The 25,972-nt window shown below is 36.0% G+C and overlaps 4 protein-coding genes and 1 pseudogene across 6 annotated transcripts; 2 read left to right on the top strand and 3 right to left on the bottom strand.

Annotated features, from left to right (window-relative positions):
• The first annotated feature begins 1,618 nt into the window (after positions 1-1,618).
• Positions 1,619-23,077, top strand: LOC120147224 (pyridoxal phosphate homeostasis protein-like). Its single transcript, XM_039160661.1, has 9 exons — positions 1,619-1,976; positions 2,081-2,147; positions 2,411-2,457; positions 2,764-2,851; positions 3,150-3,283; positions 3,365-3,463; positions 3,734-3,820; positions 21,922-21,927; positions 23,067-23,077. Exons 1-7 carry the CDS (start codon positions 1,689-1,691, stop codon positions 3,806-3,808), a joined length of 798 nt encoding a protein of 265 aa, XP_039016592.1. The 5' UTR covers positions 1,619-1,688; the 3' UTR covers positions 3,809-3,820; positions 21,922-21,927; positions 23,067-23,077.
• On the top strand, positions 5,562-7,772 carry LOC120147221 (annotated as a pseudogene).
• Positions 8,418-11,435, bottom strand: LOC120147222 (glycosyltransferase BC10-like). The gene is made up of 10 exons (XM_039160658.1): positions 11,094-11,435; positions 10,901-11,017; positions 10,708-10,808; positions 10,521-10,592; positions 10,272-10,353; positions 9,981-10,061; positions 9,642-9,683; positions 9,348-9,407; positions 9,011-9,157; positions 8,418-8,922 (listed from the first exon to the last, which is right to left on the bottom strand). Exons 1-10 carry the CDS (start codon positions 11,370-11,372, stop codon positions 8,743-8,745), a joined length of 1,161 nt encoding a protein of 386 aa, XP_039016589.1. The 5' UTR covers positions 11,373-11,435; the 3' UTR covers positions 8,418-8,742.
• On the bottom strand, positions 9,023-19,473 carry LOC120147219 (leucine--tRNA ligase, chloroplastic/mitochondrial-like). Of its 3 annotated transcripts, none has more exons than XR_005518273.1 (21): positions 18,970-19,473; positions 18,596-18,740; positions 18,442-18,498; positions 17,887-18,006; positions 17,685-17,789; positions 17,343-17,566; positions 17,187-17,253; positions 16,952-17,106; positions 16,497-16,761; positions 16,206-16,400; positions 16,045-16,124; positions 15,659-15,721; positions 15,408-15,489; positions 14,859-14,936; positions 14,687-14,788; positions 14,393-14,565; positions 14,125-14,302; positions 13,851-13,928; positions 13,222-13,353; positions 12,719-13,088; positions 9,023-9,157 (listed from the first exon to the last, which is right to left on the bottom strand). XR_005518273.1 is itself a non-coding variant. In XM_039160656.1 (20 exons), the coding sequence occupies exons 1-20, from the start codon at positions 19,365-19,367 to the stop codon at positions 12,843-12,845; spliced, it is 2,943 nt and encodes a 980-aa protein (XP_039016587.1). In that variant the 5' UTR covers positions 19,368-19,473; the 3' UTR covers positions 12,522-12,842. The 3 variants fall into 3 exon arrangements, 1 of the variants encoding a protein (XP_039016587.1); XR_005518272.1 differs by lacking the exon at positions 9,023-9,157 and adding an exon at positions 12,519-12,625; XM_039160656.1 differs by lacking the exon at positions 9,023-9,157 and having other exon boundaries at positions 12,522-13,088.
• On the bottom strand, positions 22,382-25,972 carry LOC120147223 (homeobox protein SBH1-like). Its single transcript, XM_039160660.1, has 4 exons — positions 24,968-25,972; positions 24,541-24,784; positions 22,900-23,144; positions 22,382-22,811 (listed from the first exon to the last, which is right to left on the bottom strand). Exons 1-4 carry the CDS (start codon positions 25,325-25,327, stop codon positions 22,608-22,610), a joined length of 1,053 nt encoding a protein of 350 aa, XP_039016591.1. The 5' UTR covers positions 25,328-25,972; the 3' UTR covers positions 22,382-22,607.

The following is a 25,972-nucleotide window of genomic DNA, read 5'->3' as shown; positions in this document are numbered from 1 at the left end:
TAAAAGAATTTGAGTTAAATCAAGTTTATATATATTGATTCAGTTAAGTTTATAAAATCGAATTGAATCAAATATATTTGTTTAATATTCTATTTAAATTTAAATGTAATTATATATAATGTTATGATGTTAATGAGTTTTAATTTAAACGTCTCGTTAATAATATACGATATATATATATATATATATATATATATATATATATATATATATATAATTTTTACATATGTTAGTAAGATTTATAGTATTATTTAATAAATTAAAATCTTCTAAAATTATACAATATAATTATAATATTATTTTTTAAAATTAACTCTTAAAAACAAATTATTGATGGAAATATTAAGAATCAAAGAAGTGATATAAAGAAAGAATTTACATAAAATTATAGTTAGAAAATTAAGTTGAATAAAATATAAAGTTGAAGGGATAAATTAAAAAATAACAAAAATTATTAAAAAAAACAAAATTAAAATTAAACATAAGTCCTATGATATGTATGTGATTTAAATTTAGATAAAATAAACTTAAGGGTAAAGTATATAAATAGTCTCTGAATTTTTAGGGCATTTAAATTTTGGTCACCTAACTTTTGAAACTTGTAATACAATCATCAAATTTTTAGTTTGTTTTTAGTAAGGTCTATATCGTTACCTCCCGTTAGTTTTAGTTTATGTGGCACTTAACTCTTGTTAACCCCCTTCTTATCTTTCTTATGTTTCTTCATAACCAACAGCGGACGAAGGAGGGACAACGACAAGGAGGCACGACCAACTAGGTTTTAGCTGAAACAATATGAAGACTCCAACGGTGGTGACGGTGTGGCGAACCGATGGCCTAATCAATAAAAAAACGACGAAAATAGAAAAAGGGCATTAGGGTTTTCTGATGAGATTTAGGGCCCTTTCCACGACGAACGGAGGTGAGTCTCGGCAAGTGGTTAGCAGGGTTTTAATCGAAATACGGCGGTGCTCCTATTGATATCGGCGGTGACTGTTACCAACGACTAACGATGAATATCGGGGATGGGTGTTCGAATAGTCTTCTCGTGATTTGGGACGAAAGGTGGATGGAGAGTATGAATCGAGGGTTGAGGTGTGGTCGAGAGGCGACGTCGATAACGATGGTGATGGCGGTGTGAACCATCTATCACCATCGTTGACCGGAGGTATGTGTGTGAGAGAATAAGAAGAAGAAGAAGAAAGGGTTAATGAGAGCTAACGACATATACTTTACAGAAAATGAACTAAAAGATTGATAATTGTATTGCAAGTTTCAAAAGTTAGGTAACCAAAATGAAAGCGTCCTAAAAATTCAGGGACTATTTATATACTTTACCCTAAACTTAAAATGGAAAAATAACTAAAGAAACAAAGCATTTAAAGATTAAATTATATAAAAATAAACTATTTAGTTAAAGACAATATTATTTTATTTTTTTATTATTTAAATTTTATAAATTCAATAAATTTAAAATCTATTTTTTTTAAATAATTTAAATAAATCGAAATTAAAAAAAAATATTTGTAGTAAAATAAAATTTTGCTCACTCTCTACGTAGTACAAAATCATCACTATTGGCATGTCACAAGCAATACAACGCACCGTATTCCCCACAAGGCTAGAACACATCGTTTGGCTTAATCCTGACGCTGAACTGAGCGAAAGGGTGGAAAAAGGAAAAAGTTATGATGAACAATCTGGAAGAATCCAAAGGCGACAACAGCCCACAACATCAACAGGAAGAAATGGCAGCCTCGTCGGCGGCGATGGACGGAATAGCAGCATCGGCTCTCGGATCAGTTATCCAGAGAGTCCACCAGGCTGCCGAGCGTTGTGGTCGTGAATCGCAGCGCATCCGCGTCGTTGCTGTCAGTAAAACGAAACCCGTCTCCCTCATTCGCCAAGTCTACGACGCTGGTCATCGATGTTTTGGCGAGAACTACGTCCAAGAACTCGTCGAAAAATCCCCTCAGGTTCTTTCTTCATTTCCTTCAAAAAAATCCAATTTGTCTTTTTTTTTTCTGGTTTCCATTTTGGAAGTGATAAAGCGCCGAAGTAGTGAACTTTGCAATTTCAGCTTCCGAATGACATAGAGTGGCATTTTATTGGGAATTTGCAAAGAAATAAAGTGAAGCCTTTGATTGGTAAGCAGAGCTGCTTTTTCTTGTTCTAGTAAATAAAACAGATAGAGGATTAATCCTACTTTCTTTATGAGTTATCTATGTATTTTTTTTCGTTAGGAACTTTTGATTATAATGCCATGTTTACATCTTAGTTTATTACTATTTTTAGCTGCCCTTGTTTCCATGGATATTCGAAATTGAACTTTGACTTCAGTTGGTTTTGCTTGTAATGGTGGAGGGAAATGTGTGTTGTGTAACTTTACTTATTATTCATTGTTATGCAGCTGGTGTGCCAAACCTTGCCATGGTGGAAACCGTAGATGATGAGAAGGTAAATCAAGGAGTTATAAAATTCTCTGTTCATTTTGATTTAGTATAATGCTTAGGGTTGCTATAAAGTATTCCCAAAGTTTGCTGACACAATTCAAGAAAAGTTTTTCCCCCGCTTAATTTATTCCTAATTTTGAATCTAGTTTTAGCGAGAATGGCCGATATGATTTTGTTTTGTCAATCATTATGTAATAGCCATTGATAATTGATCGATAGTGCCACGAACAGCAATCATATATTGGTCGAATATTTGTGTTTCTTTCTTTATTATTAGTCATTACTGAGCAGCTTCGTTATTTTGGGCCAGATTGCAAATCATCTGAATCGTGCGGTTGGAAACCTTGAAAGAAAGCCTTTAAAAGTCTTAGTCCAGGTTAATACCAGTGGAGAAGAATGTAAGTATATTTCTATCGTATTACCACTGGAATATAATGTTTTTAGTTGAGTTGCATTAAGGCTTCCACATTCAAGCTTATTGTCATGACTTTGTACTAGATAAAACTGGTATTGTTCCTTTAGCTTCTAGTTCCGTACCATGTTCTATCAATATGGCAATTGGAAATAGAAGACGTAGTCCATTGGGGCTACGTATGCTGTTAGATTAGCTCAAGTATATTTGCCGACAAATAAGTTGCCTTTATCAATTGTTTGGAATTCGTTTTGATACTATTCCCCTGCATCATTTTATTGCAGCGAAATCCGGTGCCGAGCCTTCAGCTTGTGTGGAACTTGCGAAACATGTTAGTGTGAATTGCCCAAACCTTCAATTTGGTGGATTGATGACAATTGGGATGCCTGATTATACATCAACACCGGAGAATTTCAAGGTGGTTGAACTTCTTACCTTGTTTTATATGTACTTTTCAATCTTTAATTTTTTTCTTACAACATTTCTTTGATATAACCAGACATTAGCAAATTGCCGAAGTGAAGTCTGCAAGGCTCTTGGAATACCAGAAGAACAATGTGAACTGTCAATGGGAATGTCTGGGGACTTTGAGCTCGCTGTAAGGACTATTTTCATTTTGCCATCTAGAAAAGGAAAATATTGGACTTGTAACAAATTGGCTTTGTCTTCACTTTAGCACTAGAACATTGTACAATGTTTATGCCTTTGCCACATGTGCACAAATTCATGCTAGTTACTCGAGCTCGGGTGCGTGTCAGATATGGGTATATTTGATTTTTTTGAAGTGCTAGACACGGGTACCTAGAAAGAAGAAGAGTTGAAATAACACCCATTGTTTTTGTGATGGATTTTCTCATTGTCCTTGCAGATTGAAATGGGCAGTACCAATGTGAGAGTTGGATCAACCATCTTTGGGGCAAGGGAATATCCAAAGAGAAAATGAAACAAAGCTTATTCTTACGAGGTGTGTGCACATGCAACACAATCCTCAGGCTGTTATTTTCTTACGCTTGGTTGATGTGGTTAGATCCGAGAGAAACCTGAAATACAGTGATTGATATTAAAATCCATGGAACTTGTTTATTCCATCCAAATAATGCCAATAAATATGTAATAGTTTGATCTGAAATTTGAGTCTTCTTGTTCAAGTTAACCTAAAAATCAATATATCTCATTCATTACAAGGGAATTCAATTATAAATAAAGGTATTCTCCATATAATTTGTATCATCTATCATTCAGTAATTGAAAGCATTTACTCTAAAAACACTTGTTCTTCCTCTTGGTCCTTGATGCCTTTCTTGGTAGTCTTAGTTCCCTTTTATGAGATTTTGCATCCGTTATTTTCTAAGCGTTTTGGAGAGTTTAAGTTCTCATGGTTAATTGGTTTAATTTTAATTAAATTGATTAATATTTTTCTTGTCTTATGTTATCAGAGTTGATTCTTCATTATTTGATTTTCATATAGGTAAGATGGATCATTCATGATAGATAGATTGGGACAATACAAATTATAATAAATAGATTACATAAAAAATTCATTTAATTATCTAAAAGTATATATAATATATTCATTTCGTATGGAAAGAAAAATAAATTAAAATGCTGTTTTTATTAGAAATCTCCTGTGATTGTCCTTTTTAGACATTTTCTTTCTAAAAAAAATATTTTTAAAAAATAAAACACGTTATCTTTTCAATTATTTACAAAATGCTTAATACATCGTTTGTTCTCTAGCATGTTTTTTTTCTCTTCATTTTTATCCTTATTTTATTCTCTGTCTATATCAAGACTTTAAACAGTAACTGTCAAATAATTTAATCTTTTCGTGTTAAAAAAAAACTTAATTTTATATAAAGCTCGTTATCTAGTATGATAAATTGACTTTTATGAGTAACATGTGTCGTCTGTATAAAGAAATTATCTTTTAACAGGATGGATTTTAAATTTGAAATAATAAAATATGTTTTTTTAAATAATTGAAAATGGAAGTATTTCTCAAAAACATTAAATGTCAGAAAGAAAAAAGACCTCTGAATAAAGAGTAGCAGATTTAAGGGTAAACTACATGTTTAGCATCCCAACTACCACTTTTGTTCCGTTTTAGTCACTCAACTATTATTTTTTAAAATTATACCTAATGCTATATTTTAGTTTTATTTTGGTCACCTACAGTTAAAATATCAACAAAACTAATGATGTGGCATTACCTTATAGTGACACGTCACAATCACCATTAATTTTTTAACGCTAGATGATCAAAATAAAATCAAAATGTAACGTTAGATAGGATTTTGAAAAAATATATAGTTGAGTGACCAAAACGGAATAAAAGTGATAGTTGGGTATTAAAATATAATTTACCCTCAGTTAATTTAACGTAATCCCTTATCATCCAGCATGATAAAGGCTACTAAATTTCACCTCAAGTACTTGAGTTTTGGCCATAATTCAGCTCAATTCTACTAGTTCCAGAAACGGAAAACACATAGCTAGATTATCAGATAGAAGCATAAGGCTATAACATAATTGGTCAGTCGACTAGATTTGTTCGAAGCAGGACGTCGGATTCCAATGCCCGATTAAAATTAAAACTACAATGAACCATGAAACCATAGAAATGCTAAGCTAAAATTCTAGTCTTCGTCAAACCTTCCAAGACTCAACCTTTAACGTGCCAGGCAGTAGAATGAGTGATGAACAAGATAATACCCACTACCATCAGCACCACCAAATCCTTCAATTCCATAATCAACCGCCTCTCCTCACAAGGATCCCACGATGAAGTCCTCTTCACCTACATTTCCTTGCTCAATTCCAACACACTCCCCGATTCCCACACATTCCCCAGCCTCCTCAAAGCCTGCACTTCTCTGAACCTATTTTCCCTCGGCCTATCGATACACCAACACGTTATACACCATGGGTTTTCTTCAGATTCCTACACCGCGTCTTCTTTGATAATTTTTTATTCGAGATTCGGTAGCACGACGAATGCTCGCAAGAGTTTCGATAAAACGCCGAAGAGAGATGTTCCCTGGACTGCCGTTATCGGAGGCTATTGTCGTGGTGGCGACCTGGAAAATGCTTTTTTTATGTATAATAAAATGCGATGCAGTCTTGAGCTTGCTCTCTGGAGCATTGGGGTTTGGTTACGTGCAGGCTTTGCATGGCTGTGTGGTTTTACATGGCTTTGAATCGGACGTAACTTTGGGGAATTCATTGTTAAATGCATATATCAAATTTGGGAGCATTGGGGAAGCAAGAGTGTTTTTTGAATTTATGAACCAAAGAGATAAAACTTCATGGAATTCTTTGATGTCTGGTTATGCTCAGTTACGGAATGTTGTGGAAATTTTGCAACTTTTTTCTAGAATGAAGATAGAAAGTACTGGTCCCGATCACCAAACTTTTGGTTCTTTGATTGCTTCTGTTGCAGCACAGTGTAAACTTAATCTTGGAAGAATAGTGCATGGACAGACTTTAAGATGTGGGTTTGATTCAAATGCACATGTTGAAACAGCACTAATGGTTATGTATTTAAACTGTGGTAATACTGATGCTGCATATCGGATTTTTGAAGGGGTATCTGAAAAAGATGTGGTTTTATGGACAGCAATGATCTCCGGGCTAGTGCAAAATAATTGTGCAGGCAAGGCTTTGATAGTTTTCAATAGTATGTTAAAGTCAAGAGTAGAGCCATCCGCTGCCACCATAGCTAGTGCTCTTGCTGCTTGTGCACACCTTGGTGCATTTGGTTTAGGAACCTCCATCCATGCTTACATTTTAAGGCAAGGACTGACAATAGATATTCCGGCTAAAACTCTCTTGTTACCATGTATGCCAAGTGTGGTCATCTGGAGCAAAGTTGTGCAGTTTTCGAGAGGATGGAAAAAAGGGATTCGGTTTCTTGGAATGCAATAATTTCTGGATGTGCCCAAAATGACTATTTATCTAAGGCCTTGTTCTTATTCAATAAAATGAGGTCAACCCTCCAAAAACCTGATTCATTAACTGTTGTCAGTTTGCTTCAAATCTCTGCATCTACCGGTGCTCTCCATCAGGGAAAGTGGTTCCACAACTTTGTAATTAGAAATTGTCTTAGGCCATGCATCTTGGAGGATACAGCTCTGGTGGACATGTACTGTAAACGTGGTGATTTGGACTCTGCTGTTAAGTGTTTTAGGGAGATGTCACAGCGGGACTTAATCTCATGGAGCACAATTATTGCAGGATATGGTAGTCATGGCAAAGGGGAGACAGCTTTAAGCATGTATTTTGAGTTTCTGCACTCTGGAATGAAACCAAATAAGGTGATTTTCCTGTCAACTCTCTCTGCCTGCAGCCACAGTGGACTTGTTGACCAGTGTCTGAGCATATTTCACTCGATATCTAGAGATTTCGGTATTCAACCAGGAGTTGAGCACCGTGCTTGCGTTGTTGATCTCCTTTGTCAAGCTGGCAAGGTGGAAGAAGCTTATAACTTCTACAAAGAGAATTTTTTGGAGCCCACCATTGATGTTTTGAGCAGGCTACTCGATACCTATCGAGCAAATGATAACCTGGAACTTGCTGATGTGATTGCCCAAGATGTCATCATGTTGTAGCCTACAAGTGCTGGAAACTATGTCCAGATAGCACTGTTACGCTTCTATGAGTAGATGGAACAGCATGGGGGAAGCATGGACCCAAATGAGGTCTATAGGCTTGAGAAAACTCCCAGGATGGAGTTTTATTGACCTGCATGGTACAGTTACCATGTTTTTCTCTGGCCAAAACGCTCATCCGAAACATTAAGAACTGGTTGCTACATTGTCAACTCTGTGGTGGGAAATGAGTGAAGATGGTGTGAACTTTAAGATGAACAAAGTTCGTGATATGTTCTTCGACTAGAGGTTTTTATGAACAAAAACCGAGTACTCGATACTTTGGTCTGTAAAACAGATTCCAAAGCAACAGGTTAACTTTGGAAGATACGAGGGAACAATTATGCTTGGTATTATATCGACTGCCAGGTGCAGGTAATTCGTCCTTTTTCCATGTTACAGATACTTGACGCATCAATGTGTTGTTGGCCTCTTAAAGTCAACTCTGAGATGGTTTACAGAAAGTTTTTTTTTTTTTTTGTGATTAGAAAGCAGAAAGCAGAAAGCAGGAAACCAATTGATCATTTGTGTAGGATTCGACTAGATTGTGCGGAATACTGGACCAAAGACCGCTTAATTCGAAGAAATTTAAATGTTCTTGATTTCAGGTTTTGACTTGAATGAATTTAAACTCTCAGAATTTTAAATGTTCTTGATGGCTACTGTTTCAAACTTGTAAAATAACCCCCACTGGAAGGTTGAAATCATGCATCAGTTAAATATTACAGACAATATGATTGATGTTTGCTTAAGGTTTCTGACTGTTAAGTTTGGGTTCTTTGTGTATAGTGTCATGGTTCATTGTCCAAGTAAAAGAACTTGATTATTAGATCTGATAAGATATTTAGATAGATCGAATGATCATTGCAATATCTATAATAATAATTTATTGTAATTATGGAGCTGTTACACTAAAAATAATTATGCATATTGTGATATAAATGTCAACTTTTCCTAGCCAGTAAACATATGATCTAGATCAGAACTTCTCTAGTCATTTAATTAGCAACACCAATGTCAATGATGATTATCCAACTCCTGCACCGTGTTTCGATCTTCAGACTCTTCTATCTGCCTCTCGAAGCTCTGTTTCGAAAATAAAACCTATTTCTGCATATACAGTAGCGTTGTATATCAGCAAAACTTTAGCAGGCAATCTGCTTTCCACCCTAGTTGTTCTTTACAGGCTATCGGCTGAGAGTTAGGTGGTTCGAGGTTTTGTGATCAGCAATCATGACAAATTGCCTAACAATGACGAGGCAGCAAAGGGAGCAACCACCCCCTCACTCAAAAGGCGCATGGCAGCTCCTCTTGAGAACTTCCTGGCGAATAAAAAGCAAGGAACAGAGGTAGTGTTGACTCGACACCACTCTGTCCGGGATTCACTCTCGTAGTATATATGGTTGATGTCCTGTTCAAATAAGCACCACAGTTGGAGAAACGGTAAGATACAACATGCAGAATAATGGACCATGTGGAGATGAGCCAAAATGATAAACCTTTATTTCTCTGAGTCGGTTAGGGCTAACATCTGCATAGTTGAATGTAACAGGATGCCAAGCTTTGTTATCCATTTTTGTGGCGGACTGATTCCAGAGGGTATAGGTTAGCGATCTTTGTTCTATCTCACCTTCGAGCCCACTCATCTGATGAGTAAAAGACAAATGTAACAAAATCAGAAAATGTATAAAATCAGAAAATGTATAAAATCGAAGAGACTAATTTTACTTACCAAGAACAGGGTTAGAGGACAACTATTAAAAATCTAAGAAAAACCAGAAACTAGTTCAGGGAAAGAGAACATGTGGTAATGGGATATACTGATTCTTTACTAACCGCAAACAATGTCGGCACATAATGTTCATCTGGGATACAATTATGCTGTTTTTGAAGTTTCTGTGCAATCAAATGCAAGTCATCAATCACATTGAAAGAAAGAGTCTCGATCACAGTATCTGAAACAACGCTAAACTCGAGAGCATTTGCAAAACAAGAGAAAATACGACACCTATTGGAATCAGATCTCACTACTAAATCAATGTTTTAGCCCCTGAATCGACTATCAAAATGAACAAAAAGGCTCCTGTAATCAGCCTAATTGCATTCATTTTGGGAATTGAACTCACTCACGTTATTCAGCTTTCCTTTACTGGTGTCCAGAGGAGGGCGTCGCTGCAAACCAAGAAATAAATTTAAATTTCAGATTGTTGTTCCATATGATCCAATAGCTGATCCTAGCTTTAATGTGTTCGATAAACATTCACAAACCCTTGAGAAGCAATTTAGGAGACAACCAAGGAAGACCAAAATATTATCAAAACATTTATGCACCGATGCACAGCATGCCAAAGAAAGAGGAAAAGATCTCCCAAAGACATAATTTGCGTATTAGAATCGTTTCACAATGGCGAGAAGAGAAACTCGATTGAAAGTAAACACATAACATAATATAATCAATGGCATACCTACCTTGCAGAATTTCTTAAAGACTGGAAGAACAACCTCATCATCTACAACGGCTTCGGCATGGTTCCTTATTAAAGAGATCCACTGCAAATACAAGGCAATTGATACAATAAATGTGCACCGAAACTCATAGAAATGCACAATGATGATAATGGAAAAATGTGGAATTAAACCATTTGACTGCTGCAAGAAGTTGGCTTCTCAATCAAGACAAGAGCAAAGAAAAATTCGAAACGAGTTCTATTAAAGCTATTCAAAAGTCAGATCAATTCTTCAAAACTTCCTATAAATAACCTGAGATCCTTTTCTCCACTTGTTCCTTGGTATTGCTGGAGACATTTTGGGATGGTAACGCCCATCCTTTGAATCAAGAAAGCTGCAAAACAAGAATTTTCATTTCTTCAAATCAAAACAACAACTTGTTTAAAAACCATCATACAGCTTTTCCCCAGTTGTATAAAAATACAAAAGGAGAACAAATAAATGAAAAAGAAAATCAATCAATGCTTGGCACCTCAAGAATGAAAAAGGCCCGCCATCTACCTGTCCACGAAACTCCTAGGCGAAGCCATAAGATATCTATAGATATAGCTGAAGTTGTATAGAGGAACGCAACTGCATAAATATAAACACAACTTGCTATAAATATATATACACTTCGTTTAATGAATTATATAATATACACACACAAAAAACAACCATCAAGGCAAATTAGTTAAAAGGTACAGACCTGTCAGACAGAAGAACAAATCTCTGATTTGCAGGGTCCTCTAGAGCATTCGCAAGTAACAACCTTTCAGCTTCTATCATACTCGATTCTCCCCACGCTACCTGCAACGATTATTGATTTTACCCATAACTTTTTTTATTGAGCTTATCCGAATATTGTTCAAAAGATTCAAATCAGTTGACTACTAAATCACCTGTATGCTATCAGTTAATTGCCGGTTGTAAAAGAAATGCGTCCGAGAAGTCGACTCGTCGAAGACGAAGCCAGGGGCGGAGTGTATATAAATGGAGAAATTGGCCGTGTCAGCGTTCTGTAACAAAAGTCCCACATCAAAACAATTAGTAGTGAAAGTGGGGATAAAGGAAAGAAGTGTTTTTGGGACTGACCTTGAAGAAGCTGCTCCAGAGAAAATCGAGAGGGAGATTGAAGCGGGCAAGGAAGAGGAAAGCGATCTTAGGGGCACCATTAAAGTTGTTATAGCGAGGAATACGGGATCTCCAGCGCGCACGAGAGAGATAGTTAGTGGGAGAAGATATTTCTGGGGAGAAATGGAGGCGAAGGAGAGCACAGAAGCAAAGTGCGAAGGAGAGGAAGACAGCGAGTTTCCAACCAAACCAGATTACATGGCGGACCGGTACTGGAACGACGGCGGCTTTCTTCGACATGGTTTTTTCTCCGGCAACTAATCACTGCCTAACTTAAAAGTAAGACTCTATCATCTTCAATTCTTCATAAATATTAGGATCACTTGTACGATAGTCCAGTCATATATCAACAGGTATTAAGAAAAATAAATAAAGGGAAAGAGAAGAGAATGTGAGGGTTTTTAATTTTCTAGGACATGGATAGGAATGGACACATCATTTGAAATTTGGGTAAATTTTATCAGAGATTCCAAAATTATGCTTAGTTGATTTTTTGGCTAATAAAATTTTCAAAAATTACAAAATAATTATTATATTTTTCGAACTATAAAATTATAGGGTTTTTTGCAAATTAATCAAAACTTAGTAACTTCCATGGGATCATTGGGTAATTTTTTACAAAAGTTATAGGGTGTTTTATTAAACGGTAAATTATAAATTTAATAACCAAACTTTCTTATCATTCATATTATAAATGATCCTCTGACTTTAAGACATTTTTTTGTTGAATCTCTTGACTATTAAAAGTTATAAAATGATTTCTCAATTATAGGATGTTATTTTTGTTGAGTTCTTCGACTATTAAAAGTTACAAAATGATCACCTGACTATTCATATGTTCCAAACTCGTCCTTTTCCGTTAAAAATTTAGATCGTATGAAGTTAGATGTTAACTTATTGACTGAGATATGACAAAATTTGATCTCACAATTGTATAAGTTGTATTTTATGGATAGATTATCTATTTACATTATGTCTTCGAGTCAGTACCTAAAACGTTATATCATCGAGCCAATACTTTAAAGCAACAACGAATGCACTAGACATCATTAAAATATAATTTTATTACATTTCAATCAACAAGTTAACGTCTAGCTCAAGATGCCATCAATTTTTAAATGAAAAGAGATGAATTTGTAACATATGAATAATCAGATGACCATTTTTTAACTTTTAATAATCGGGAGACTCAACAAAATAACATCCTATAGTCGGAAGATCATTTGTATACTTTACCTTTTTTTATCATTTTGACCGTTTTCTTAATAACAACTTGATTACTAACCAAACAATCTCGATGGTTAAAAAATTTATTGTTATCCCTTGATATCTCATATTTGAACACCGCAGTGTATGTAGAGGCATGAGCTTTCATTGTTGCAATTTTGCACACCCAGATCATAAAGGTTACAAGTTACAAAATGTATCATCTACATACAAAAACATGTAATCCCAAATATCAAGCACCAATCCTATAGGGACCTGTCTTGTTCCTGAAAGAACAAACAACAAACAGGCGTTTTGATGTTCAAACTTCAGAGCTTACGAAACATGTTTGTATGATTTAAAACATGAATTACTCGCACCTGTACTCTTTGATACGCATTTGTAACTTGCCAAGTTGAATGGCAGAATAAGAATGTTGAACTCAAAGCTGTCTGGGATCTCTTGTGAATGTGGGCACGTATATGAATACTGGGTGCACGAGAACTATTGGATGCTGCCCGCCTTGGCGCTTTGACGATCCAAGATAACATTTAAGATCTTTCCAGGAACAAAGATTCTCTTTTTGATTGGTTTCCCGTCAAGATACTTCGATAGTTTCTCGTCTTGTGAAGCTAATGTAAAAGCATCCTCCTCTGAACATCCTTTTTCGACCTCGATTGTACCCCTGGTCTTGCCATTTATCTGGACAGGTAGTACAATGGTTGATTCTTTCAAGTACACAGGATCAGCCTGGCATTGGAGTATGAACAAGGTTGTGAGGTTATCACACTACCACACCCCTTCCTTCCTGGCCTATAGTAAGTGATTCGACGAATACGAGGTGTAAAAATAAATAAATATAAATCTGAACAGATACTTATACCTTAGGAAAAGCCTCGTATGATATCGAATCCGGATGACCGAGGCGAGACCAAAGCTCCTCAGCCATGTGAGGTGCATAAGGCGAAAGCAACAAGACAAACGCTTCAATAATGGCTTTTGGAAGTTTGTCCCACTGATGACATGAATTAGAAAAACACAAAATCAGATCACAAATGGGCAAAGACAAGCATCAAACAGAAAACCAAAGAATATTGAGGCAGAATTCTTCAAGACAAAAAAGTGATCTAACAGGACCTAACTAAAAAAATGTTAGATAATACTGAAAGCAAAAGTCTCGAAATAAAATGTTCCAAAAATTTTCTGTAAGTGTGAGCTTTTGCAAAGTAGTAGCTGAACAACTTATGTAGCTAGATGAAAAACATGTTCGACTTTGTTTAGGACCTGACAGATTGCACACTCTAGATTCAACATAAACCCCGCTAACCCAACGAGTCAACGACATCACTAACTAAAAGCAAGGAAATACTATTTCTAAAAGAATACATATCGAACACATCGAGAAGTGGAACTCATGTCATTCATTCTCTGTGTACCAAAATCAGTATAAGGGTCTGCCGTATATATAGTTAATGAGAAAAGGTCAAGCTCCATTTGCCCAATGAATAAAACCTTATACGCTGCATTGATGAACTCCATCATTGCAGAAATTCCAGTATTGAACCTTGTCCCTTCAATTTCCTCTGTCACCTGGTTAAAAAAAATAACAACCGATCATCTGTCAAAAAGCTAACAAGGAAGCTTATAGGTGTCAATATTCATGTTACTTGTACGGTCCTAAATTGATAAAATACCCTTTTGGATCACATTGAAACAAGACCCTCTTGGATCACATTTACATGGTTAATCAGATTTCCATAAGGTAAAAATAGAAAGAGAATATGACCTTAGTGATGCATTTATGGAGGGCACGAAGTTGTTCTGTAGTAGGTTCCTCATCAGTAACCAGCGTTCCATCTCTAAACACACCATGATGTAAAGGTGAGCCAACAATCAGCCTCCAAGTTCGTCCTAAAAACCGATGGACCCCTTCAATGCCACTGGTATTCCATGTTTTTGAGTCTCTATAAGAAAAACGCAACAGGCACCTTTTGTTGGGTTCCCTCTTTATACATAATGATTAAAATACTAAAATAAATTGAACCAACTATTACCGAAATGGTCCCATGAACATTTCATACAATCGAAGAGAATCCGCACCAAATTCGGAAACGACATCATCAGGATTGACAACATTTCCCCTGCTTTTACTCATTTTATGAGAACGTGCAGTCAATTGAATGTTTGGGTTCTCTTTCAACACAAAAAACTCCCCAGACTTCACAACCTACAGAAGGATTAACAAAAAGAATAACAAGATGAAATGCCAGAATTTATAAGCTCATCTTCAGTATCGTGATGAACAAAATAAGAAAGGAAAACATATTGAAACATATAGAAGAACATACTCTTTCCTCTGGAATGATTTCTGGAAGGTATTCACCTAACTCATCAGAAGAGTCTGCAGATATATAGTTGCCATCCGTGTCTTTGTAAACCGTATATTGAACCTGCCACTCCAACCATGAGAAATACTTCGATTGAACTATCGCTTTATTACGGACAAGAAAGTTTGCTTACTTCCCCAAGAATAATCCCCTGGTTTATTACACATTTGAAAGGCTCTTTGGTTGATACAACACCAATGTCATATAAAACCTGAAATATAGAATTAGAATGCCAAAGTATTAGCAATGCATAGAAATAAAATTAAAAGTTTTGATTTTCCAAAGGAAAACCAGACAATTCAGTTCATGCTCTTAGGCAGCCCGCAATCAAGTTAGGACTGCATGTCCTTTGTATCTCTACAGAAGGTTTCAGTCATAATCAAAACTTTACCCGTGCTGAAATAGGGAACAGTAGCTGAAAGACAACCTATCTTTATGTTTAGGCTCTAAAAATGTTAATTTGATCCTATTCTAGCCCAAAACAATCAGAACTGATACTTTAATAAAAATCCTGTCTCCGAAGGCAAGCTCGTTTTTCATCCAAGACAGCAACATTAAGTAGAAAAATACAAGAAAAAATGTTTTATCAAATTCTATAAACATTTCCACGTGAAGTTCTCTGTGGCTATCACATTGCAAACCGTACATGCATATTTACATGAAAGATAGAACACATACATACCTTGTGCCAGAACCTTGAATAAAGTAAATGGAGAACAGCATGCTCAGCTCCACCAACATAGACATCAACTGGGCTCCAATACCTAAAAGTAGAGATATGATCAAGGAAAGCAAAGAAATAAGGCAATAAAATATACACAAAAGACTCTGTCAAGTTCTTCATGAGAACTTGACAACAAAACTAGAAATTGTCAAAGAGAGAAAACTCATTATGTAAACAATTCTTATCAAACAATGAAAAGATGCCCTTACTTTTCTTTTGCCTTATCCACTATTTCATTGGGGTTTTTGGGGTCCATAAATCTCAAATAGTACCTGAACAAAGATGGAAAAAGTATGGGACCTTAACAATCTACCAACATATATGATTTTTTAATAATAACGACCACGTCAATTTCTCCATCAAGCCAACATAAATCAGCAAGCATTCTATTATATATCGACAGAGATTCCCAACTTTTCAGACATATTCTACAAATTCTAACTTTCATGTGACCTTTATCTTTCAAGATGATATCCTTCTTTTCTACCTTTTCATGCATCTAACTCATTTCCAAGAAAGAGATAGTGGTGGAAGTCAACTACAGATATGTATAATGATAAAATTTAACTTTTGAAGGTAATTACAGGTACTTTACCAGCAGGAACCAGCCCATTGTGGCATGGTGTTTGTTTCTCTCGTGGCAGGTTTCCCAGATGAAGGGTCTATGGTTTTAACCTGAGATAGATGAATGGATCTAAATCAATGCATGATTAGCCATATAACTTGCACAAATAAGAGGATGGGCTAAAATTGTACCCAAAAAACTGCTTTAGACAGTGGTGGTTCCCCTGTACCACTTGGAGTAAAATCATCCAATTCAGGAAGGGTAAGGGGCAGTTCAGTTTCAAGAACTGGAATGCTCTCATCACTATCTTCCAAGAAGATAACTGGGATAGGTTCCCCCCAATAGCGTTGCCGAGAAAAAAGCCAGTCCCTCAACTTGTAGTTCACCTAATAGATAAAACAAAAGTTTAGGCAAAGAATGTCGTAAATTAAAAATGACTATGGCCAAATCCATGCTTTTCACTGATAACCAAGAAAAGATACCTTTTTCTTCCCCTTTCCGTTATTCTCTGCCCACTCAATAATTTTGTAAGCTGCTTCTTTGCTTGACAAGCCATTTATGTCAAGGCCCACGTTCATATTTGAAGAATTTATAATGATGCCTTCTCCTGAATAAGCCTTCACAGTTTCAATGCAATTTCCATTATTGGGTGTCACAACCCATTTTATTGGAATATCAAATTTTGAGGCAAAATCATGGTCACGAGCATCATGTGCAGGTACAGCCATAATTGCTCCAGTTCCGTAACTGCACAAATAAAAATTCAAATATCTCTTGTGCATTGATAAAAACTGTCCATATTCTCACTAACAGTCTTATTGTGATTGCATAAGATGTCTAGTAGGCACAGATTTTATCCTAGAGAAAACAGACAAATGGGCAACATCCACCAATTTGTAACAAATACAAAGAACATAACAAATGAAGTCGAACACACCTTGCCAACACATAATCTGCAACCCATATCGGAATTGGTTCCCCACTTGTTGGATTTTTGGCATAGCAACCACTGAAGACTCCTGTTTTCTCCTTCTGGAGTTCAGTCCTTTCAAGATCACTCTTTCTAGAGGCAATTTCTTGGTATTCCTCCACCTGAATTGTAAGATTCATTATCCTCAAGTTACCAAAGTACTAAAAGACAATGGTAGGTAAGAAGGGACACAGGGACATACACTTTCCCTCTGTTTTATGGATACTATTGATGACAACAGGGTATACTCTGGTGCCACGACTAAATACCTGCATACGGACAACAGGTAAGAACAAATCATTCTTCAACAACTATTATATTGATATACAGACATAAGAATAGAGAGCAAGGGAAGTACGTTGCACCAAAGATGGTATCTGGCCTGGTAGTATAGACTGTAATTTTCATGTCTGTTTCTCTTCCATCACTGTCAAGAACACAAAATTCGACTTCAGCCCCCTCTGACCTCCCTATCCAGTTTCTTTGCATTTCTTTGATGCTTTCAGGCCAATCAAGTTCATCCAGATCTTCAAGAAGACGATCGGCATAAGCAGTAATCTTCAGCATCCATTGCCGCATTGGCTGTTTGTAATAAACAATGACACTGTAAAATATTAAACATTCACAAAAACAGGAATAAGTGAAGTATCTAAACTAGGAAAAATGGATACCCTGTGAACAAATAATTAAACTGAAATACCTTTCTGATAACAGGATGACCCCCACGCTCGCTTACACCATCCACAACCTCTTCATTTGCAAGGACAGTACCAAGAGCCGGACACCAATTAACTGGTACTTCAGCCTGAAAGAATTAGATAAACCATCAGATCAAATTTATGGTGAGGATATATAAAAAGTAATAATAGGAAAATGAACACGGAACTAGTCATAACCCAGACCTGGTAGGCCAATCCTCTCTTTAACAATTGAAGAAAGATCCATTGGGTCCATTTATAGTACTCGGGTTCAATGGTGGATATTTCACGATCCCAGTCATATGAGAAACCCAATGATTTAAGCTGCAAGTAATGATTAATGTAAGAGACCATTCAAGTTAACCACATAGATGCTTACAAATTGGCAGAGCTATCAAACCCAACTGCCAAAGATGACCAAAAATTGTCAAACTTAAGAAGCTATACATTAAGAAAACTATAGAAACTTCGAAGAAAGATACTAACTCATAATGGCTAATAGAAAGCTTTCAGCATCTTAAAGGGTTTAAATTTCCAAGTCGTTGCCTCTTTGGAAGTGAGCGGACTTTGACCATATATTTTCATTATTTTATTTAAATAAACACATTATTAAATACTGTCTCTATATCTATTTGATTGGTAATAACCATCAGAACCATTGCAAGACAGTAAGATGAACTTCTAAAACCACTACTATAAAAAATTCATCATACACATTCCACATATGTTTGATCTCCAAGGACAATAAAGAGTAATAACCTGGGAGGTAAAGCGATTAATGTTCCTCAACGTTGTGAGTTTTGGGTGAGTTCCAGTCTGTGTGAACCGCATTATGAAACCAATTAATAAATTAAAAATAGAACCATGGCATTCCACAACAATGAGAATTAAAAATCATGATTTCAACACAAACCTCAATTGCATATTGCTCAGCAGGCAATCCAAAAGCATCCCATCCCATTGGATGCAACACATTGTAACCTTGCATGCGTTTGAACCTAGCAAGAATATCTGTGGCCGTATATCCCAGGGGGTGCCCAACATGTAATCCAGCTCCACTGCATGGCATTAATCCAAAACATTTAACACAAAAACTTCATTCAAAACAACTCAGAGCTACTCAGTTCCTACATATTTATGAATGGAACTCAAAGCCAAGAGGCCCAAGACATTCAATCCGCTAAAAAGCACAAACATATGCTTAATGAAACTGGGATTATCCCCAAAAGAGTTCTACTTTTGAAAATACAATAAAGTAAACAACAATTTAAAAATGGATTAAAGGACCTGGGATAAGGGAACATGTCAAGGACGTAGTATTTGGGTTTAGAAGCATCAACATCATCGGGTGTACGGAAGGTCCGATTCTCTTCCCAATAACGCTGCCATTTGGGCTCAATTTCATCGAACGGATATGCCCTTTTCACAAGCACTGGTTTCTGCTGCTTCTCATCTTCAACCCCACTTATCGAGCTCCTGATTCTACTTATGCTAATACCAGAACAACCATAGCTTAAAAGGGTGTGTTTTCTATACAGAGTGGAAGCAAAAGATGGTGAGTTTTTAACGTGGGCATGTTTCAATTTTCGTGGCAATGAAAGACTTTTGCTTGAAAAGAGAAGAGCACGGTGATTAAGAGGAGGAGAGAGTGGGAATGGTTGGAGTTTAGTATGGGTAATATTCATTTCTGGTGATAAATTGAGGTTCGAAGAAGAGAGCAAAGAAGAAGAAGCTTGAAGAGTGTGAGAACAGGTTGAACTGGAAAGAGAATCGGGATAATGCTGGAGATAAACTGATTGGTTGCTTTAACATTGGCCCTAACATTTGCCTTTTGTATGAGATTTCTGGGCTAAATATTGTTCCTTTGTTAGATTTCCAATATCTAGAAGAGGCCCAATCTACCTGGAATTGTACTTTCCGATGTAGATATGGAGTACTATGTCTCTCGATTTTGATTTAAATTAAAAAAAAATTGATTCGATAAATTTGAATCTTGTTATACCTTCGTAGATAGTCAAACTTTCATCAGATTAAACTCGTTAAAATTGTCATCTCTCCACCCGCCAAGATTAGGGGTGTTCATTCGGTTAAAACGGTGGCCGACCGAATCGAACTACCCTTAATCGAATTAATCGAATTTTTTTTTCTTTAACCGTTAATCGAACCGAACTTTTTTTTCAAACATATTAATTGAACCGAATTAATTTCGGTTAATTCGGTTAATTTTTGAATTAACCGAATTTTTTTAAAAATTTTCTAATTTATATAAAAATTAAATGTTTTTAATTCAAAAAAAGTTTATAATTAATTTAAATAATATCTAATTATAAAATAAAAATTTCAGATAAATTTTTTAATTAATTAATATTGATTTAAATTTAAAAGTTATTGGATCTTAAATTATTAATTGAGTTTTAAATTGTTTGGGCTTAGCCCAAATGTTATATATAATATATTTAATATTTTTAATTAAAAAAACAGTTTACAATTAATTTAAATAATATATAATTATAAAATAAAAAATTTATATAATTTTTTTAATTAATTAATATTGATTTAGGTTTAAAAATTATTGGATCTTAAATTATTAATTGGGTTTTAAATGGTTTGGGCTGAGCCCATATGTTATATATAATATATTTAATATTTAAAATTTATTTTTGGTTAATTTACCGAATTAACCAAACTAATTCGGTTCGGTCGGTTAACCGAACGACCGAACCGAATTAATTCGGTTATTTGAACACCCCTAGCCAAGATCATCTCCTTGAATATAAACTTCTAGCTAATTACAATGCATAGGTAAGACCTCTGATAGTCTCATGTAACAAGTCAGAACATAATCTAAAATCTGACTAACGAATTCACCTAGCTCGTTAGTCTACAAATAGTCATAATGGTCTTACAACTAACACATGTATTAAAGGTCACTATAAATATTCTCAATCAAGATTGAAAAAAGATTGAAACTTTCACGACCTCTATATAGTCTTCTGCATCCTCATGGTGACCAACTCTTTTCTTCTTCTAAAAATTGACCAACAGTTGTTACCTCTTCAGTCGCGACCCTCGTCCCAAACAGAATAGATGAATAGCCAACAACACACGAGACAAATTTATTGTCATCGACAATTCTTAATTTAATGAAATAGATTTATAATAAAAAATTTAATTTAAATTCAAATTTTGCATAGAATTAAAAATAATTTTAAATCTAAAATAATTTATGTAAATAATTCAAATTTAACTTCTTTTTTGGTTCGATTTGATATTGCACAGCACAGATGCTTGGTTCATTCTGTTATAGTGCTCCTGAGTTTGTTTTGTCCAGAGTATATACTGTGATGAGCGATGTATACAGTTTCAGGATGGTGGTGTTGGAGCGACTGACTGGTCGGAAACCACTCAACAGGTCAAACCTATTTCCAGTTCCCGACCAGTATATAATAATCTCTAGATGTTGGCATTGTTGCATGCTTTGTCCATCTGTCCCAAGTAAATTTTTGTTATGGTGTGAGACTGTATTCAAGGGTGAGATCCGAGCAATCGCTTGTCATATGGGCCACTCTTCAACTACATGTCATAGTACTCACACAGCAACTCGGTCGGGTGTAAAGGATCTCGTAGCAGCTTTAGATTAGACTCTGCAATAGTAGTTCTCAGCCCCAACATTCTCAAGTTTAGTGTAGTTCTTGAAAGTATGAACAATGCACTTCTCCTCAGGACAATAATACCACCAGTCCACTGCGCTCGAACCTGCACGTTGTACCTGCTGTCTGATTCAATCTTCTTAATTTGTGCCACATACGGGTGCTTACCGGTGTCGGAAGGACGCATCAAAACACAATCTCCAACTGCAAAAACAGCACTCTTTCACTCTTAAGCCATCGCAAACTACATTGCTGAAAACATCTATGGTACACCTTTAATACACAATCGCATACAAATTAATGTTAATATGCATAGGTGGATGCATTTGCATCTTGAAGAACAGTGGTTTATCTTCAAAAAGTCAAACTGGTGGAGTATTGAAGAATTTAAGGCAGGGAGAACGAAAGAAAGACGAATCATGTTACCCTCATGGGAGAGGGGGAGTAGAGACAACCCTGACAAGGTGGCACACCATCCTCAAACTGTACGACCAAGAGCTTGAAGAACAGTTATTTTATTATTATTATTTTATCCTAATCATTACTAATGACAATGTGGATAAGTTAAAAAAAGTGAGCTTTTGTTGTAGAAATTGTGATTTTTCCAGTGCAAAACAATAGCATTATGCTGGATTTTCATTCATAAGACTCTTTAGCTTTAGGCTAGTTGGGGACTCCACTTCAGTCAATGGGCATGAAAAGGAAATGGCCCCCACACTCTTGACAGAAATCAACATAACTGCTAACACATAATTATCAGATAAATATTCATATATTATGGTACTCGAAATCTAGTGTAAATAAGTTTATATTCTCGAACATAAATATTTTTGTTCATATGGAGAATCCGAACAACATGACAATCCTGTCGACAGCATCATGAGACCTCACTAATGTGTCGTGCAGTAAGATGCTATAGACATTCAAGCCCTGCAAAAGAAAATCATACATAACAAAGCCTTCAGCACCACTAATCAGATATTGAACTAGCTTCAAATCCCTTTCGGATGGGGTAAAAGAAAACCAAAACAACAGTCTATTCAATATAAAAGAGATCAAATATATATATCAGATTCAAAGAGTCAGAACATTATATAATAAATACAGCCTGAAACTGCATACACGAGGTATGCATGCATATTGCATAGGATAATATAACATAAACTATGTTCCTACTTCGTTATATCACTGTTTTTTTTTTTTTTTTGCATATAGATGCAGCAACCTTCAAGCTTCCTGCCAGCGGCGATATAGGGCGAAAATACTTTGGATCTTTTAGAGAAGAGTTGGGGAGAGATCCATAGGAAAAGGACTGCCCAAAACATTGTCCATATAATAGTGAGGATGCGTCGCATCCATTACCACAAACTGCATATCTTCGGATGGCTTCCAGTGCCTTTTCCTTTGATTAATGAACCAGTTGTTTATCTGCTTCTGATCCAGACCAGTCGACTCAGCCAAGGCAAGTTTTTGAGACTCCTGTCAAAATGGAGTTAGGGGTTGGATGCATAAATGGAGATGAGTCGATAACATAATAGAAAGAATAAGTTCTGCAATGTGTACTTACCGATGGGTAAGGCCATTTGTAATGCCGACTCCACCAATCCAGCAACTGTTGCCTGGCTTCCTTAGGCAACTTCCCTTTCTTCCTCTTTTTCATAAACTCCTGTTTCAGACTGCCTAGATATCCGCTGTATTTCCGCAAAAGCTGACCTTTAAGTTCTCGATCTTCAGCAAGGGGATCAATGAAATTGTTGTTCACATCAACATCTTCCTCAGATGATACATTCCTGTCAACACCCTCTCCACAAGCTGAATATAAACAAATCAGTAAGCAATTTACACACACAAATGTGAAGACTTAAGAAACCCTAAAAACTTAGGAATTCTTGAGAGACAATGAAGACTGACACTTTCGTGTTATGCAGGGAAATTAAGCCATGATGATAAACAATTGGAATCAATCAATATGACGGTTCAAACAATACTTAAGAGGAATTAAATTATACTTTTTGGAGGTACACCTAACCTAAATTCCATACCTCGAAATCGGGATCATTATATGATATAGGGTGATAGCAATCTGTGTTCATCATAATAGGAAGAAGTTGGCGTCACCAGAATGCAATAACTCTAAAATTATTTGTGGAACATATTATTGGCATTAACAAAGTCATCATCAGAAATTTTATAAAATGAAACATCCCTAAGCTCAAAAATGGCAACAACAATGTACAAACATTAATTCTAATGCTAAGGCTCCCATAACTTAGGTTGCTAACCTGAAAAGAACACTCAGCTTGAGATCCTAGCCTGAAAAAAATTGAAGCTGCTGCATGATGCATGAAAACTAGGACCACAACTATAAAGGGCTAGAGGCTGCAGACATAAATTAAATTGTATATCAATTAGGAATTCAACTTATAAAGAACTCTAAATATATGATCATTACTCTCAATGAGACCAAGTCCCTTACCTAATTTGAAATAGCATTCCAATTTAATACCCCAAAATTAGGGATATTATTCCCTTAATCCATCTGCAACCCTATTTTGATCAAACCCTAAATCCTCCTTGACAGTGTGGTAATAATCTTTGAACAATATCTTTCAGTTATCTAAGCACTACAGTACCTTCCCATCTCAATATTATGTAGACTAGCCCTAGCAAGTTACAAGCTGCAACATATATTCCCATTGTTTGGTTCATCACTTATTCCATTTTCGGAAGGCTTAGCAACCAAACTAGGTAGTAGTTTAGTTGGTTACTCCAGATGTTTACTTCACTGCAAAGTTCCTTATTTACTAGGATTGTTAAATAACAAAACAAGACATCTTTCAATGCTACAGATAGCATACGTTTAGAAGGCGTTTCCTTCTACGGTTGAACTCCGAAATGGTTAAAATGCGTGTCCCATATATAGAAAACCAGACAACATCACAAGAAAGCACATCAAGAAGATAACTAAAAACTTTGAGCAAAGAAAGGAAGATGACAAGAAAATGGAATGAATGAATGACTTTGAAACAACACGCTTCTCTGAATATACATAAATTATTTTGTTAATTATTTAATGCTACATGTCCCAAGATCCATAGCCATGCATGATGTTTTCAAAAATATAATATTAGAAATTATCAATTTTGGGGGGAGAAAGACACAGAGAGAGAGAGGAGGAGTTGGAGGAGGAGATAGAGAGTATTATCACCAGAAATTGCAGATGAAACTGTGAGGGCTTTGAACTGACACTCAACCCTTTGGAGGAAAAGCATGGCTTCCTTGAAGGGTTTAGAGAGCTCTTGCTCGTATTTAGCCAACATCTCACAATATGCCTCCATGAACTGGTCAAGTGCTGGATCTTCACCTATGCAGCTGGTCCTAGAAGGACCCATAGTGGCGGCGGACGCGCATGCTTCTTCCAACCTCGCCACCACTTCAGGCGGCGCTCCTACCTGCTTGGTTTCGTTAAGTTATTACTACTTCCACTAGAAAAAAAATAATATATCTTCACAATTATTAGGGAAAATACTCGAGACTCATGTCCCCATCACACGTATTTCTTACTCACAAAGAGTCCGGGACCTCTCGCTTTCAAGACCAAAAAATAACAAATGAGAAACTAGTTTAGTTTTCACCTTTTGGCAATTGACATAAGCTGCCAAGAGACGATGGAAGTGAGGATGAGCCATAATCTTGGCCTTAATAAAAGAGCTGCCATCGTTGTTGCTCTCCATGATATAACATCCAGTATTGTTTCTGTTGTTGTTGTGATGATCGTCTAGGATCATAGAAGAACCACTGCTGCTATTGTGATTCTGGCCTTGATTGTTAACAGGAGGTAGAGGAAGAAATAAGGATCCTGAGTCTGCATTATGATGATGGGGATAAGAAGTCATGGGATGATGATGATGCATCATCGTCATAGGACACAGTTCATTACTATCGTGTCCAAAAGCCATAATGCAAGAAGAAGTGCTATTGGAACCACCTTCCATTATCTCTCTCACTATCTTATCTTCCTTTTTTCTTTCTTTCTTCTCCTAGTTGTTCACTTAAGGGCTTTACTATATAACAACAGAACACATTCTCTCTCTTCTCTCTTGTTGGTTTCTCTTTCCTACGCAATCTATTCTCTTTTTTTTCCCCTAAATATTGTTTATATCTCAAGAACTCTCCCGAGATTTATGCTACAAAGAAACAGGCTTTTCATATGAAAAGTGGGATTCTACTCTCTGTGGGTTCAATTTCTGGCAAAGCCTGCTCAGATTTCCTTTGGAAAATGGGAGTTTGTGGTGTTTGTTTATCTTCCTAGTCATTAACAGAAGAGCATTAATTCTCAGCTTCTTTTGCACTTGTTTGGAAGAAAAGAAAGAGAGAGAGAAAAAGAGCTGTGTTTCAGTAGGATTTCACTGCAGAACGCACGCGGGGCATGCAGAGAAAAAGAAAATAAAGAAAAAATGCTTCAAATTTTCATGGCTCAACTATTAAGCAGACGACTGCCCTGTGTGGCTGTGTGGGATGCAAAGCTTTATCTTCCCGATGAAAGCTCTTAAACCCGTTTTTCTTGCACCGAGCTTACTGTGCACACTGGCACACTGCCATTACTGGCAAACAACAAAGAGAGAAAAAGATATATGAGA

The sequence above is a fragment of the Hibiscus syriacus genome, unplaced genomic scaffold (assembly GCF_006381635.1).
Source record: "Hibiscus syriacus cultivar Baekdansim isolate YM2019G1 unplaced genomic scaffold, ASM638163v2 tig00110933_pilon, whole genome shotgun sequence".
Taxonomy (NCBI): Eukaryota; Viridiplantae; Streptophyta; class Magnoliopsida; order Malvales; family Malvaceae; genus Hibiscus; species Hibiscus syriacus.
The sequence above is the reverse complement of the archived record's forward strand: the minus strand, read 5'-3'. Positions and strand labels throughout refer to the sequence as shown.